The 18,121-nt window shown below is 38.1% G+C and overlaps 1 protein-coding gene across 3 annotated transcripts in view; it reads right to left on the reverse strand.

Moving 5' to 3' along the window:
- The window catches only part of GRID2 (glutamate ionotropic receptor delta type subunit 2), a 1,388,195-nt gene that overhangs the window by 241,137 nt on the left and 1,128,937 nt on the right, over positions 1-18,121 (reverse strand). For all 3 annotated transcript variants that reach the window (XM_067736951.1, XM_067736950.1, XM_067736949.1), the window contains one exon: positions 8,798-8,993. In XM_067736951.1, coding sequence (XP_067593052.1) covers positions 8,798-8,993 — 196 coding nt within the window. The remainder of the gene's footprint in view (positions 1-8,797; positions 8,994-18,121) is intronic.

The following is an 18,121-nucleotide window of genomic DNA, read 5'->3' on the forward strand; positions in this document are numbered from 1 at the left end:
GAGAACAGTATGGAGGTTCCTTAAAAAACTAAAAATAGAACTACCATACAACCCAGCAATCCCACAACTAGGCATATACCCTGAGAAAACCATAATTCAAAAAGAGTCATGTACCACAATGTTCATTTTAGCTCTATTTACAATAGCCAGGACTTGGAAGCAACCTAAGTGTCCATCGACAGATGAATGGATAAAGAAGATGTGGCACATATATACAATGGAATATTACTCGGCCATAAAAAGAAACAAAATTGAGTTATTCGTAGTGAGGTGGATGGACCTAGAGTCTGTCATACAGAGTGAAATAAGTCAGAAAGAGGAAAACAAATACCGTATGCTAACACACATACATGGAATCTAAAAAAGAAAAAAAAATGGTTCTGAAGAACTTAGGGGCAGGATAGGAATAAAGATGCAGACATAGAGAATGGACTTGAGGACATGGGGAGGGGGAAGGGTAAGCTGGGATGAAGTGAGAGAGTGGCATGGACATATATACACTACCAAATGTAAAACAGATAGCTAGTGGGAAGCAGCCACATAGCACAGGGAGATCAGCTTGGTGCTTTGTGACCACCTAGAGGGGTGGGATAGGGAGGGTGGAAGGGAGATGCAAGAGGGAGGGCATATAGGGATATATGTAAATGTATAGCTGATTCACTTTGTTGTACAGCAGAAACTAACACACCATTGTAAAGCAATTATACTCCAATAAATATGTTTTAAAAAAAAAGGAACACCTGAAATGATTTAAGATATTCAGATGCCTTCCATTCCCCAATTAAGATTACAATGGGTAGAAAGGGTCAAAAGGTACAAACTTCCAGTTATAAAATAAGTAAGTCATGGGGATGTAATATACAGCATGGTGACCATAGTTAATAATACTGTATTGCATATTTGAAAGTTGCTAAGAGAATAAACCTTAAAAATTCTCATCACAAAAATACCAAATCTGTAACTATGTTGATGGATATGAAGTAGACTTACTGTGGTGGTCATTTTGCAATATATATAAACATTGAATCATTATGTTGTACACCTGGAACTAAGATAATGTTATATGTCAATTATGGCTTAAAAAAAGGTACAATTGGTTGGACATTTAGGTTGTTTCCATGTCTTGGCTATTGTGAACAGCACTGCAATGAACATTGGGGTGTATGTATCCTTTCAAACCATGTTTTTCAATGGATATATGCCCAGGAGTGGGATTGCTGGATCATACGGTAGCTGTATTTTTAGTTTCTTAAGGAACCTCCATACTGTTCTCCATAGCGGCTGTACCAATTGGACAGATGAATGTATAAAGAAGATGTGGTACATATATACAATGGAATATTACTTAGCCATTAAAAAGAATGAAAGAATGCCATTTGCAGCAACACAGATGGACTTGGAGATTATCATACTAAGTGAACTAAGTCAGACAGGGAAAGACAAGTATCATATGATATAGCTTATATGTGGAATCTAAAAAAAATATACAAGTGAACTTAGTTTCAAAACAGCAGACTCACAGACTTAGAGAATGAATTCATGGTTACCAGGAGGGAAGGGTTGGGGGGAGGAGTAGACTGGGAGTTTGGGATTGACATCTACACGCTGCTATATTTAAAATAGAAAACCAACAAGGACATGCTGTATAGCAAAGGGAACTGTGCTCAAATACTCTGTAATAACCTAATTGGGAAAAGAATTTGAAAAAGAATAGATACATGTATATGTATAACTGACTCACTTTGCTGTACACCTGAAACTAACACAACATTGTTAATCAACTATACTGCAATATAAAATAAAAATTTAAAAAATGATACGATTGGAATTTTAGTGGGATCCAAGAATCCACATTTTTTTTTTTTTTTTTTTTTTTTTGCTGTACGCGGGCCTCTCACTGTTGTGGCCTCTCCCGTCGTGGAGCACAAACTCCGGACGCGCAGGCTCAGCAGCCATGGCTCACGGGCCCAGCCGCTCCGCGGCATGCGGGATCTTCCCGGACCGGGGCACGAACCCGTGTCCCCTGCATCAGCAGGCGGACTCTCAACCACTGCGCCACCAGGGAAGCCCAGCATTCACATTTTTAACGGACTCCATCTTGCCTAACTACCACTCCGATCTTATCTCTTACTTCTCTGCCCTACCACCCCCTTTTCCTCCCACCCCCTTGCACTCTGCTCCAGCCACATTGGTCTTTTTGACATTCCTCTCCATCACGTCAAACTAGCTTCTGCCTTGGGAATTGTGCAATGTTCCTTCTGCCTGAAGTACTTCCATCCTCCTTTTCTCCCCACTATCTTCATGGCTCATAAACTGTCCTCTTTCACTTTCTCAGAGATGTCTTCTGAGACCACCCACTATGTGATGGCCACATCCCTCTTCTTGCTTCTGCTACCTTTCATTCTTAGTCTTCAAGTTTTTCTTTATAGCCCACATTTATGTGCTTGTCTATTGTTTTCTCTCTACTACAGTATAATCTCCATTTGGGCAGGGACTTTGCTTATTTTGGTGTGCCTCCCAGTGCCTAGAACAGTTCCTGGTAAATAACAGGTGCTCAATGAACATGTGTTGAATGAGTAAGTAAAACAACAGGTTCAATCCACCCAGTTTTTCAGCCAGAGATGAATAAATTGAGTAGGCTTACTTCACCACTGAATAGTGTCTGGAATTTTTCTTTCTGCTCCAGTCCTCTAAAATCCTTAATATTGGCCCATGTGATATGATCAGTCTTTTGTTTTGGCTTTCATTTCAACACTCTAGTTTTCCAGCTAAGATTAAAACTGGGCCCTGAAGCACAGTGGCTTGGCTGGAGCCTTGATGCCCGACCTGTACCTTGTCAAGTCCCCTTCCCCCATAGTGCTCTGGGACTTAAGCAGACAACCTTACAGATTGATGTTATCTTTCTGGTTGAATATGGCTGCTGCCAGCACTGCTACCCACTTCCTGTGGCCATAGCATCCACCACAGTTTATATCCCCTTTGAAATATATAGTCTGAAGTATTATGTAGTTATCACTGGGATCCTTTGGCTAGGACAGGAGTTATCCTACCAGTACTGACCTTCTTCTCTTCCTTAGTAGTCTTTATTGCTGAGGTTTTAGAATAATTTGTCATTCACCCCCTGAGACATAACAGGCTATCAGGAAATGAACACTGCCCTCTTATTAACCAGGGACTTTTCTATTTCAGTGCTACACAGAGATCCTTTACTCCTGGTCAGATGCTTACCTGTGATGTAGAAGTTTCTCTATCGATTCTTAAAAATTACCTGTCTTGTGTTCCAGTCTCTCCCAAAATAATCTGATAGACTAAATTCCATTAATGTGCTAATGTTAATAGTTACTTAAAATCATAGTCTTCCAAGATGTACTTGGGTTTGAACAGGGATGGTTTTCCATTGCTGTAGTTTCGGAACGCTGCCAAGTCACCATCGTGGCCTCCTAACTGGCTTCCAGCTTCCACACTGTCACCTCCAGTTTTTCTCAATACACCAGCCATATGATTTGCCAAAGTATGAGTTAGATCATGTTACGTACTCTCTGTTCGAAACACTCCTAAGTTTGGGGGCTTCCCTGGTGGCGCAGTGGTTGAGAGTCCGCCTGCTGATGCAGGGGACATGGGTTCGTGCCCTGGTCCGGGAAGATCCCACATGCCGCGGAGCGGCTGGGCCCGTGAGCCATGGCCGCTGAGCCTGCGCATCCGGAGCCTGTGCTCCGCAACGGGAGAGGCCACAACAGTGAGAGGCCCGTGTACCACAAAAAAATAAAAATAAAAAACACTCCTAAGTTTCATATCTCACACAGAGTAAAAGTCCGCTTAGAATGCCCTATATGGCCCTGTATGAGCACTTCTCAGACTTTAGCATGCATGTGAATCACCTGGGAATCTTGTTAGAATGAGATTTCCATCCAGAAGGGTGCAGGTGGGGCCTAGGAGTCTGCATTTCTAACAAGCTCTCAGGTGATGCTGATGCTGCAAGTTCACAGGACTAGCTGCGAGTAACAAGACCGTATATGATATGTTTCCTCCCTACCATCTGGCCCTCTACCTCTCTGACATTGCTGCACTCCTGATATTACCCTTTATTTCTAGAGCTACCCTAGCCCCCTTCATAGTCTTAGAACATCCAGGCATGTTCCCACCTCAGGGCCTTTGCACTAGCTGACCCTCTGCCTGGAAACACTTCACCCAGATATACACCTCTCTCTCCAAAGCTTCTTAGTGAAGCTTTCCCTGGCCATCTTATCTAACAAGGCACACCATCTCCATTTCCACGTCCCTCTTCTTTTCTCTCCAACTCTGTTTTACTCCTTAACTCTTCTCACTGCTGAAATACAGCATATTTATCTTATTTATTGTCTGCCCCCTCCACTAGAATGTAAACTCCATGAGGCATTTTTTTTTTCATTTATGTTCACTCCAGTGATCAAAACACTGGCTGTTTTGATCAATAAATAATTGTTGAGTGAATTCATTAAAGAACTCAGTTATATTTTTCAAATCACATTTTTTCCTACTTATGCAAAACATACTAGGAAGAGGAAGGCAGAAACATTTCTTCTAGTTTAATTAGGCTAGTGTGGTACAGGCAAAGTGTCTCCCAAGAAGAGCAGATCAGAACTCATTTACCTAATCCTCACTTATACAGGTTTCTTTGGTATGAGCAGAACATCGATGTTAGAAGCAACCAGGATCTACCTTCAAGTAAGAGAAACTTAATGAGGCTGGCAGCACAATTAGAAACAAGCACAACCTGAGGGATTAATGGGATCTATTCAAAGTTACACCTAGATTGGGAGGATTGTTTTCACAGGGATGCAGTCTTTGCTGAAAGGGAGTTACTATATATATGAATTCCTGTCAAAGGTGGAAGTTTGGTCTTTTGCGGAATATTGACCTAGAAGACCTCTGAGGTCTTTTCTCCCTGCACAAATCAGAAATCAGTGACAGAGAACAGGAAGCTGCTGTGTGAGATATGTGTGCAAGACCAGTTACTTGAGGAAGAGTCCATCAGCCACATTTCATGTCTTGTAGTTCTCAATCTCATGAACTCCAGTGAGCTTTAGCAGGTGAGAGGTTATTGTTTGTTGGTTGGTTGGTTTTGTGTTTTAATGAAAGCTGGCTAAGACCTTGAAAACTGAACCAAAATACATTTTATTGTAACTACCTAGTCTCTGTCTAATCAGTGTTCAGCTCTCTCTGATATTGGTTGAAAGAAATATGTACAATCAGCAAATTTCACTTTGATATTTTCCATTATAAATTAATAAAAACATTCTTCACTACTCCTCTAGTAAATCCGAAAACTGAGTACATGGGGTGTAATAAACACTTGGGGACGTGATTTGCAGTTTTAAAATCATAAGCCCTCTTTATCAGCAGACTATCAGGGAATAGAAACTGCTCTCTACTTCTTTTACTGCATTATCTTTTTTATTATGTCATAATTTTAGGTTAACCTTAGGAAATACCAAATAATAATTCTTTGTAATAACAAATCACTCACACATACATTCTTTCATATAAACTTCAGGATCATCTTAAGAGTTTATTATTCTAATCGAACTATTTATTGATGCTTTTACATATATATATTTAATAATGACAAAAACCGTAAGAGGTAGAAATTCTCAATATGATGATAAAAATTCTGAGCCTCAGAGATTTTAAGTAACTAGTCACATTTACATATTTTACTTAAAAAAATGAACTGGATATACACCTAGGTTGTATGTCTACAAAGCCCAGGCTTTTAATTCTCACACTGTGATAATTCTACAGCTGAGTAGAGTGAGTCTTAGAGAAACCAAGTGATCTGCCCAACGTTACACAGCTGAGAACTGGAAGAACCAAGAAAGAAAACTAGATAGTTTTTTTCTAAAACTAGAGCTCTTTCTACTCTTCATAATAGCTTTTTTTTTTTTTTTTAATGTATGACATTTAACAACAGCATAAGAAACACTAGCCCAACTTGAAAGGTGATGGAATGGCTACATATTTAAATAAAAAGAAACATGAAAGCCTAAAGAGTAACTAAATTTCTCAGCATATGCTGCAAGACTGTCAATAGCTGAGTCTAAAACAATTTTATTTCATAGAATCTCAGGAATTTTCTCAGTGTGAATATTTACAGTTTATTTTTACATTTACACATGTGTCAAATTAAATTCCATATGGTCAAATAACTTAAATTTAAAAAAAAACCCAGAAAATGTAGGAAACTGTATGTACATACTTAAAAGTTAAGAGGTTTTCTTAAAGAACACTGAAGACCTTAGAAGATATATATGTATATCTTACATACATGACTGCTTAAAGCTTCTATGTAGCAACTGATGTCCTATGTCTCTATGATTTATATATTATATTGAAAATGCCAAGATGTAGGAAGTGTAACCAGTTTGTATTAATACCAGGAATGAAGGGTAATGGTGTGTGTGTGTGTGCGTGTGTGTGCGTGTGTGTGTGTAAGAACACGGGAATAAAACGAGGTCTTATTTACTTGACTGGCTACTTCAGAAAGTTACAAGTTTCCTATGGTCTCACTATTTCTATTCTTTGCATACTCTTACCCAATTCCCATATATCAGTTATAGTGACCTTGACAGAGAAAAATGAATCATGACATTTCCCTATTTCAGTAGCATTTTTTGCCATTCAAATAAAATCCAAGTTCTTAACAATGGGTAAGGCCCTACTTGATCTATCCCCTGCATACTAACTTCATTCCACATTTTCTCATTCGATCGTCTCCAGTTCATGCTGATTTTAAATTGGTTTCTTGAATGGACCTTCAGACCTTAGCTTACACTAAGCATTGCCTGGATGCTTTGTCACCCTCTCTTCTACATGATCAGGCAGATCATAGATAATATCCTACGTCCTCTGGGAACTTACCTGATCACTGTTTCTCAAATAGATTTCCTTCTTAATTTCTACAACAGCACCTTATTTGTCTTTTTGATAGCATTTGTCACAATTTAAGTCATTTTGTTTGATCATGTATTTTAGTTTCCTTTTCTCTCTCTCCCACCAGACCCTGTATTTCATGAATCCAGTGGTCATTCCTCTGTGGTTGAGTTTACCTCCAGTTCCTACCTCAGTGCCTGGTACATAATTGTTACTTAGCAAATATTGGATTAATGAATGAATAAATAATGAATTGGTGAATATGTATGTTTAAAAGTTATTTTTATTCTGAATCTGTATGTCTGGAGAAAAGAAAATGAATTTTCTCTGGAATGCTATGGTATAGAAAAAAGTTGTAAAGTGTGAGGAGCTTTGGATCTAAAATGGATAGAAATACAAATTGTGAACTTCAATTTATACTTATACGCAAGAACGCAAAATTGTTTTTAACAGTAGACAATATGAAGGAAAATAACTCTTCCCCAAACCATTATTCTGAGGCTTAAATTCATTCACATACAATGAGTACCTAGTAAATCCTAAAATCTATCCTCCCTTCTCCCCCAGACAACATATAGTATAGGTCCATTCACCTGCCCAATCTCACCTGCCCCCCACTGCATGCCCCCAGTAATTGGAGGGTACTGTGTTTAATTTCTAAAAGCCAATGGGCCTCTGGACAAAGACAAGAGGATCAATACCTGGGCTCTGGGAAACTGGGATTAATATAATAAGGATGAAGGAATTAGAGGCCATTGCTAACATTTCAAGGACATTCTCTTATTTTAAAAGCATCATTAGTACTTGCAAAGAGGTTTATGTCACCATTGTCAGTTTTAAAATAATGATATCAATGTAGTGACTGACAAATTACCAGGGTGATGCTAGGGAACCATCACAATAGCAATAGCAGATAAAGGAAAACATATGAAAAGGCACAGAATAATGCTAGATCCTATGGCAGAATAACTTTTATAGTCATCAAAACATTCTCCAACATGGTATTATTGAGTTTGCCTTTTGAACAGAGAACTCAGACTTGGAGTCCAAATTATTCTGCTGTGAAAGGTTATAGAAAAAAAGTATATACCATCATTGATGCTGTTATTAGACATTCATTCAGTCATCCCATAATTACTTATTGAATGTCAACCCTTAGGATTTTCACTGTAATAGCCACTGGGATAATTTTAAGCAAAAATCATTCAGTTCTCTCATGGTGGTTGATGGGGTCTGAGGAAGAAAGAATTACTTCTGTGTAGAAGTTTATAAACCACGGCCCAGAATAAAACCTAGCTTCATGTTTTTTACACAAAGGACTGCTTTCTAAGTTTTTTTTTAAAATAACTTCTAAATGATGGTTTTATAAAAATAAGATATAAATAAAGATTTTCCCTTTTGGAAACAGAAACAGACTTTTGTAGAAACTTCATTTGTGGAGAAGATTAACTTTTACTCACAGAGAGCTTCACATAATCATAACATAAACTTTTCATCGAAAAACAAATGCAGTGTAGAAAATACCCTGAATCATTTGAAAAAACTGGATAACCTGAATGATATTTGGAATGGGATTTGTCAAAATCTTTTCAAGTCCTCATGTGTATATGTCCCCGACACTGTTCTGAACAAAATAGCAGTTCATGTTTTCTAGCTTTGGAATTCCACTGGAAAAGGATCCTTTAGACACACCACAGAAATGTGTCAATTCTCTCTACTGGTACAGCGAGTTACCTCAAAATCTTCTTAAATCAATAAAAGGTATAATTTAACTGAAAACTCTATGTCAAAGTTAAAATTTTAAAAAGGAAGTAAACCAGACTCAGTTTAGCAATTCCAATATGGGGGACAGAATGGTAGACTATGAATGAAGAACTATGGCCAGTACCTTTTGAATGCCTGCTTGGGACTCCAGAACGTTATTCTCTGATCCATTGCTTCGGTTGATCATCCGCCACATTTGGGAATACATGCTGTCCCTCTCAAAAGGATTCATTCCCTTCATGCGAACATGTTCATATACCGCAGAGTCCAGGACTGTGCCATAAGGGATATCTGTTTGCTTGGAAAGGTCCTGGAGAGACCTTGATTATTGGGAGAGCAGAGAGACACAAGAAAGAGTACTGAATATTTTCAAGTGGAAATAAAGTTAAAAGAAGCAAAAAGTAATATATGTAAATACAAACGTCAAATTGCTTTTCTTATTTTGTTGTTTCTTAACATTAAGATGTAATATATAAGGAGAATTGTTTTAAGAGTGTATGGCTCTTACATAGATCATGAGAAGACAAAAATCATTACTGAAGGAAAGGTGGAAATTTCTAGTGATAGGGCAATGCTATTTTTGTTTTCACTGTGAAAAAACATCTAGCAATTCCAAAGACAAATTAAATTACATTGCTAGATAGTCATATAATCATTTAGTTTTTTTAAAATGTCAGTATGTTACAAGCCTTAAGCCTATGTTCTTTTAGGTGGCAAGGTTTAAATATTTTTATAAAATAATTACGTTTTGTATAAACAACATATTTAAGTAGATGTATACTTAAAAATTAGTATTTGTAAGAGTCATTACTTATTGAGTGGCTACTACATACATGCTAGGCAGTTGGCACACAGTATCCTTACAGCAATGCCTCATGCTCAGAACTATTTCACCCATTTTGTAGGTAAGAAAACTTCAGTAGAGGGAATAAAGGACTAGCTCAGTGTGGCACAGTCAGTGAGGGATAGAGATAGAATTCAAATGTAGATCTGACCAGCTCCCAAAACCATATTATTTCTACTGCAAGATGCTGACTCTTCTCTGTATTTATTTTGCTAGATTTGCTTTAAGTGGTTGTGTGTATGTGTGTGTGTGTGTGTGTGTGTGTGTGTGTGTGTGTGTGTGTGTGAGAGAGAGAGAGAGAGAGAGAGAGAGAGAGAGAGAGAGAGAGAGAGAGAGAGAGACAGAGAGAGAGAGTTCTATTTGTATTCAAATAGAATAAATTTCATGCTTTTGGATAGCTGAATATGTTTTCAGCTTTCTCTTTTACAGAATAATGCTCCAGGATTTCCAAATCAATCTTTGAGTTACAGATTGTATCTACTTGTCCCAGGTTATTCGTCTCTAAATTGATGGTCGATTTCCTTATATTTGAGTTTCTGAGCCACTCCATATTTTCTAACTTGGAGAACCAATTACCACTTCACTGGAACTCATTGAATTTGTGTAGGTGTCCAACCCTAATGACTGACATTTAAGAACAAATATGTGCCTTTGGAATACTGTTCAAAATTAGATGCTGGCACGCTTCAAACTCACTAACCTCTGAGAATGGGAGCAGATGCTTTGAAGCACTATAGTATATATTGAACAAGAACAAATACCCACAGCCCTCCACAATCACAGGCTATGAATGTCATGTTACGTTTACCTCTGACCTTTTGGTCTGTTTCTAGATGGCGTTTGCTAATGATTTCCTGGGGGTCTCTGCAACTAACACTAACATTGGGCAAGAGTATTGGGAATACTCTTGCAGGTCACCGTTTCCATCATGTGCAAAACTGTGTGGCAAACAATACATTATGGGTAGTGTTTGTTAGAGGAATATTTGTGACAATTTCTAATGATAGCTTTCAGCAAAATTTAATCTGCATTTTATTGAGTTTTATGTTGCTGGTGTGTATCATGTACTCTAAGGAAAAGAGTGAGATCATGGTAATTCCTTTCTGCTCTACACTTCTACTGCATAAAATTATGCATTTAAAAATTACTATTTGAAGGGAAGAATTTTCTGGAATACCCTACAACTATTGAGCTAATTCTACCATTTGTAAAAGCTAAAGTGAAAGCATAAATAAATAGTGAGGGGAGCTTCCCTGGTTGGGCAGTGGTTAAGAATCCACCTGCCAATGCAGGGGACATGGGTTCAATCCCTGGTCCTAGAAGATCCCACATGCCGTGGAGCAACTAAGCCCAGGCACCACAACTACTGAGCCTCTGCTCTAGAGCCCGCGAGCCACAACTGCTGTAGCCGGTGCTCCCAGAGCCCGTGCTCTGCAACAAGAGAAGCCACCGCAATGAGAAGCCTGCACACCGCGATGAAGAGTAGCCCCCGCTCACTGTAACTAGAGAAAGCCCGTGTGCAGCAACGAAGACCCAACACAGCCAAAAATAAATAAATAACAAAAATAAATAAATAAGTTAAAAAAATAATGAGGGCAGAAGCAGGAATAAAAGGGAGCTACAGGTAGCTAGGGTGCAACCTAATACCAGAGTGGCAGGGCATTTGGTAGGAACATACCATAATTATCTTGGTAATAGTATAGCAATAAGAATTTTGTTTCAAACGAACAATTTACTTCTTATTTACTAATGTTTCCAGTAGTAGGAGTAAAACTATATTCAAAACATTAACATTTTAACATATTTCCCACTGTTTAGCAATGATCTAAACTGGTTACACAGGGGGAAGAAATGAAACTTATCAATACAGGTTACGATAGCACGCCTCATTCACTCAATATCTATAAATACAAGGGCAAGGTTAGGTAGATGTACAGAGCTTGCACTTTCTAGAACCTAAAGGTGTATGGCTAGAGAAGGTCATGTTAGGATTCATCAGAAACCCTCCCAGGATACGACTGGCTCCTTGCTGCCTAGTAGTTCTGGCAATCAATTTTGATTATAACTTTCAGAAGGTTTCCACTTGGTGAGATCATGGTGTAGGGGTGAAAAATGTTTATGCCTATATCTATGTATATAACTGGTTTGCTCAAATAGTCATACTAGTAAAATACTGCTAAATAAATTAATACTCCTTCTTAGCTTTCTGTGAAAAGAAAATTGAAATCATGTGTTGGGATCTTTAACATAATCAAGTTTCCGTGCCATAGTATCACCTTAAATATCAGCTTTGAACTTGAATGTAGAATTATAATACAAACAGGTTTTTAGCTGGCAAAACTGTTCTGTACACACAAAAATTTTTAAACAGTATCTTAAAATGTTGCCTGTGTGAAGTTCTGGATGTCAGAAAAAGCAGTTTATTTTCAACGTAATTCAAATTTAGAATAGCAGAGCATTTTGTAACTTAGAGCAAAGGTATGTTCCCTCTGGCTTCACTTCTGATATCAAGTTCAGCTTATAAATTTTCCATGAGATCTGCTTGCAATAAAAATTATAGTTTGTCTGATTCAGTGTTGTTCCTTTATAGTACACCAAGATAGCACACCAAAGGTGACAAAAATAAAATAAAGCAAAATGAAGTGAGCACAAATAGCTTATTATGGAAAAAAGAAAGCTGGTTTAGGAGCCCAACAGAGAAAGGGGGTACCTATTATAAGTAGTAATTTTGTTATTTTCACGCTCATAATATTTTAGATCTGCAGAAATGCTATGGCCTATATTATGAGGCCCTAAAAGAAATCAAGTAGGTTATTCCACAAGTGGTAATCCTCAAGAACATTATATCTTAAGGTCAACATCTGAGTGGGTATTATTTAGACATGCCAATCATTGGCTTAAATGCAAAACAATTATAAAATAATCAACAAGCCCCTAATACATACATTAATTTACCTTGGCAAATATTGACATTTCCTTTTTTAACAATTGGCAATGTTTACCCAGGCCACAGAAGAAATGGGGAAATTAGAGAATTCTAGAAAAAGAGTTAGCTGTGAATATACTCATACTAATATAGTCTATCTTTCTCCCTAACCACACAAAGCCTACATACACTCACATAAAATTCCGCAAATGATCAATTCTGTGAATCTGAGCCCTCCTCTTCCAACCCCACACTCGGACTCTTGCACATAGTAAAAATGCGTGTCCACAGCTACACATGGTGAATGCTAAAAGAAAGCAAATGCTTTCCCACTCTCATCAGTCTTATTTTCTCAACATCTTACTGAGAGTCTTTTATTTCTTGTACTGGTGTCCTATACGACTAGCGACCCATGGATACTAAACAATACTGTCTGATAGGTAAGTGGTATTTAACTATTTGCTTAAACATCACATATACTGAGAAACTGTAATTTAGGACACTTCTGTGGAAGTAAATTTTAGGAATTTGGGTGGATCTAGGCTGATTACAAACTCTTTCCATGAGAAGAATAAACACTTAAAGCCCTTCAAGTATTGGAAATTAATTTTAATACATGTGATAGTCTGATATTAGCTATATCTGATAGCAATAGCTTTGATATTGGGTAGGTTAGATTTTAAAGACAAGCAGGTCTGTTATTTGTGAGCTGTGTAATATTAGGTAGTAGCTCTTAACCTTACTTTCCTCATCTATAAATGGAGAGAGTAACAGGGTCCTCCTCAAAGAGTGATTAGTGATCCTGTCATATCAGTATTCAATCAAGCTATCGTTTTTATACAAAGATTATTATTATAATAATTCCTCACCTTATAATGCCCTTTTAATGATTTTTAATGGATTGTGTGTGTGTGTGTGTGGCAGGATGACTTCTTATACTGTTAACGAGGAGATTCATGAATTGGAGTTGAATTAATGTCTCATCTCCTTTCCAAGTACAAGAATGTATGACTCTATGATACTAAACAGTAACTTTCTTCATAGCAAATTCTTTGGGACATTTATACGACTTTGCTAATGAAATTATCTTATAATGAATGTGTTGCTACTTACATTTCTAAAGCTGTCAACTAGTTAAAAATCTAATGCCTATACCCTCTGCAGTGAACTTTCACTCATATTTTTACCTGTTTTCCTTTATTAAGAGAATAGCTCTTACCTACATAAACTGTAAAATAACTCTCATAGGCCTTTCTTTTCCATCTACTCTCCATTTCTCTGTTTCTCTCTCTCTCTGCCTGCCTGCTTTCCTTCCTTCCTTCCTTCCTTGCTTCCTTCCTTCCTTCCTCCCTCTCTTTCTCTCTCCCTTTTTCTTCTCTTTTTTTCTTTCATATTTGAGTCTGGTTGTATGTTATGCTCACCAACAAAGGACAAGAGTGAGCTGCCAGCTTTAGCTGTGGGGAATTTTACGTCTAATCCCATTTTTAACGGATTGAAACACGTTGACTCAAGTTATCACATCAGAAGGATTTTTCTTCAGGGGGAGAAAAATGGAACGTGGTTGATAGCATAGGTGCTAGATGCTTCAGGCAAAGGGGCTGACCGTGAAAGAGAGACAAACAAGCAGGGGTACATTAAAAGTGTCCTCCAACTCAGTTCAGGATTTTTCTCCCACACTCTCTCCCCAGTTGCCTCCTCTGGATGCTAATTTCGGCATTTGCGAAAGGACACATTTTGTTGTAACTCCAAGAGCCCATTAGCAACCACATAAAGAGCCTTCCTGGTGCCCACTGCAGTTCATTGGTTGCAGTGGCTGAGAGCTGTCGTGGGCAGGGCACAGAGGCAGGTTTTCCAATCACAAAAAGTACTCCAAAGTGAACACTTAAAAAACAACTACATGCCATAACAGAGGGCCAGCAGAGAGAACATTAGTGTTATAGAGATCCAAGAAGCAGAAAAAAGGATTGGAGAATGTATTGAGGTGGTCTGGTAAGGCAGGCCTGCCACTGAGAGGTGCTGACGACAGCTGTGCACTGGGCAACCTCTTTGCTTCTAAAAACATGGGTTCTGAAGACGTAAAGATTTGAGTTTCAATCCTTGGAAAAATTAAAATTCTCCAAATTGCAATTCCTTTCCCTGTGAAATAGGGGAAACAATCATTTTATAATAAGGTATCTGGAAGTTTGAAGTAGATTTTGATACAAGACACCTAGCCTAGAACTTACTCTTTAAGTGCTCAATTACTGATAGTTGCAGTTATTAATTTATTACTATTATTGCTGGTACTTTGTCCTCTATTATGATTTCTAGAATTGCCATCTTTTGATTTTTCCCACCAACAGATTCATCTCAGCTAAAGCTCTTCCTCACCCGTGGCCTTTAACTCCCACACCCCATCTAACCTCTCATGAAGTTTTGTACATTTTTACCTCCTAAATCTTGGGAATCTGTCACTACCTTTGCCTTTCCGTTGCCAATACCCTCATCATTTCTACCTAGAAAATTATTTCTACGCTTTTCCCCTATCTCTACTCCCACCAACCTCTAATCCATCCTCCATACCACAGCTAACGTGCTCCTTCTAATATTCAAATCTGATCCCATCCCTCACTTATTTAAATACTTCCTGTATACCTCACGGCCCTTAGAAAATGGTTCAAACTCTGTAGCATTCAAGATCCTTCCAAAATTTGGCCTAAAAACTTTTTTTTCATTTTCAAAAACAACCTTTTGCTTCATTCCTATTCACATTATACAGCAAGCAGACCATTTCATCATTCCTTGCTTGGTAGGTGTTTTCTCAGCTTAAGATCTTTCCTGGTCTTCCCTGGTGAATTTTTTCCCTTCAAGATCAAACTCAGCTGCTTCTTCTGTGCTCTTCTAATACTTAAAATATGTTCACACCTTAGCATTGTGGTTCGAAATTTTACTTCATTGTTTACCTCATTCGAATGCATGTTACTGATGCTCATGTTTTTTTTTTTAATGTTATTTATTTATTTTATTTATCTTGAAACTCCGAACCTAGCCCAGGGTCTGAAAAATAGCAATCAATGAGGTTCATTTGTTTTGCCTCCATTTCTTTATTAGAAAGATGCTTTCATCTTGGAAAACCAGCATTCCCAGTAAACTAGCATTGCATAAAAATGGGATTTTTACTATGTATTACCAGCCATTCTGTGGGTGATTAATCATGGCCAGCAGTATTTTGTAGGAAAAAAAAATTTTTTTTTTTTAGAAAACACAACTTTTTAAAAGGGAGCTTTGGAAATTTTCCCTGTATCAAAATCAGCTGCAAAAGCTTTATTGGACCACCAGTGAATTGTTTGCAAACAAGACAGTTTGCCATAAATAAATTCAGAGGCAAGGCAAATACAAAGAAAAATTAAACAAATAGGACTGAAACAAAATATCTGGAAAAGCTGAGGTACAGTCCAATGTTCTGGTAAACATAGGATCCAGTACAAGGTGGAATGTCTATTCCTGAGAGGGATACTTATTCAGCAGTGTGGAAACAGAGATGACAATTTTGTGGTTGTTTGATGAGTGATTTCTGATTAAAATATCAGAAGCAAACTGAAGTGGTGAAGAAAATTGCTCAACTAACTCTGCTAACTGAAATGATTAAAAAAATGTAAAAGAATTCATGGTTTTAGTAGCTAAAGAAGAGATAGGCACCAGAACAAAGAGAGAATAGTCACCTTTGGTAATACTGAGTGTTATTATAGAAAGCTGAACTTTAGGATTTTTTTCTTTCAAGGGTTGAGTATTTACATAAAGACGAAGAAGTCTCAATAATATGAATGCTCTACTTATAGGAGAACAGATAAGCATATGGAAAGGCTTCCTGTCTCCTACTGCAATGTAGCTAATGACCACTTGTCCTTTGAGAAACCACATTCTGAATCCTAGTAGCTTCTTTTGCTCAGTGAAGTTTTCCCAGCTCCTCATATACAAGTTTGGAAAGGAAGTCTGATGAAACATAAAGGGTATCAAGGGTAAATGGTACGGTAAGCAGGACTCTTAACACTCCCTGATGTCAGAAGAAAATCTGGTTTGCAGATGGTTCAGTCCATACTGAAGAGCTCAGTGAGAACTATTTTAAGTGCATGAGGGCTAACGATATTTAATGAAAGCAGGCTCAGGAAAGAGTTGGATATTCTTTAGCCCAATAATGCTAGGTTTCTTATTTTAAAAAGATTAAGGTCAAAGTCACAGTAGTGAAGGAAATACAGTTCTCTCATAGAACATGAGATTGTATAGCCTAAAATAGTATAATTTATGGAGCAAGGTAATTCAGGAGGAACCCAGACACAGCCATCTCTAGTGGAGAGGATGTGTTTGTGTTTTTCTTTCTCTCATGGTGCCAGAATTTTTTTCGTTTTCAAGACAGCAGAAGTCTGAAGTCTGAGGCTGACAAGTTTGAAGGATATCAGGCAAGGCAGAGGGCTAGGATTCCTTTACTTGCAGAGACAGGGAGAGTTTCCCAAGGGAGGCCCCCCGGTTGGAGAGGGTGTTTTATTAGAGGAACCATATGAGGACCAAAGAGGACTGGGGATTTACAGAGGAGGGTGAGCGGATGAGAAGGGCTCCATGTGGGATGCTCGAATAAGGCCTGAGTGGTGCCTCCTTCTCCAGCCCCTCTGTTCTGTCCCTCTCCCCGCTTCTGTCCTACATCCTTCACATACCCTCACACCCAACCTTATGTGGTTCACCAGAGTAAATTAGATAAAAGATGGCTTCAGGTCTCTGTGCTCTGAACTTCTTTAAAAAACTATTTAAATATCCATCAGAATTCCAAACGTGCTTGGTCTAGAAAAAGTGTCTAGAGGTACTCGTAAGAGGGCATTGCCCCCTTCCAAACACTGTCCCTACATGGTAGATTACTAGGCATGGAAGGTTACATGCCAGGAGATGACTTTCAAGTCTTTCCCGAGAGATTTAGGAATATTTCCCCCTGAAGAGTAGTCAAAAGCACCCCTATCTGCCACGTGGTATAGACAGGATGGTCACAGGTAATATTGGAAATTCATGTAAAATAGATGCATTTGAGATAGATGGATATCAGAGACTAGGTGCACTTGGAGAGACTTGCAGTTCCCATACACTTTTTAGAAGTTGATTCAGACTTGTGGATATGATAGGTCATTTTAGAGAACCCAGAGGAAGGAGGAAGCACTCTGTCCTTCTTGCTGCTGGGAGGCAGTAATTAATAAAGATGATGGTTAAACTCTCTCCAAAATGACAATGCTAAATAAATGCGAGAAAACAGTCATCTGAAACTCTGATTGTCTTGCCTGACTTGTTGACCCACATTATAAGCTAGGAAATAATTTCGTCATGTCATGCAACCTGATATGTGGCAGACATTACATTCCACCTGCTGACAGAATTATCATTTATGACTCTGTTCTCTATTTTAAATGGCCTATTAGTCAAATAAAGTAGTCTTTCATGGTGTACACACACACACACACACACACACACATATATACTAATTAAGCAAAACTCCAGTGCAAAAGGCCGAATATTCTGTGAATTCAATTGCTCTGCAATTTTCCTGTGCAGTTTCTTTCTTACATATCATGAAGATGCAATATTTATTTACACAGGACAATATGAATATGGAATTATTCTAAATTTGTATGGCCAGCATTGCATTACATTTACTATTGATT

This window comes from Pseudorca crassidens, chromosome 4 (genome assembly GCF_039906515.1).
Source record: "Pseudorca crassidens isolate mPseCra1 chromosome 4, mPseCra1.hap1, whole genome shotgun sequence".
Lineage (NCBI taxonomy): Eukaryota > Metazoa > Chordata > Mammalia > Artiodactyla > Delphinidae > Pseudorca > Pseudorca crassidens.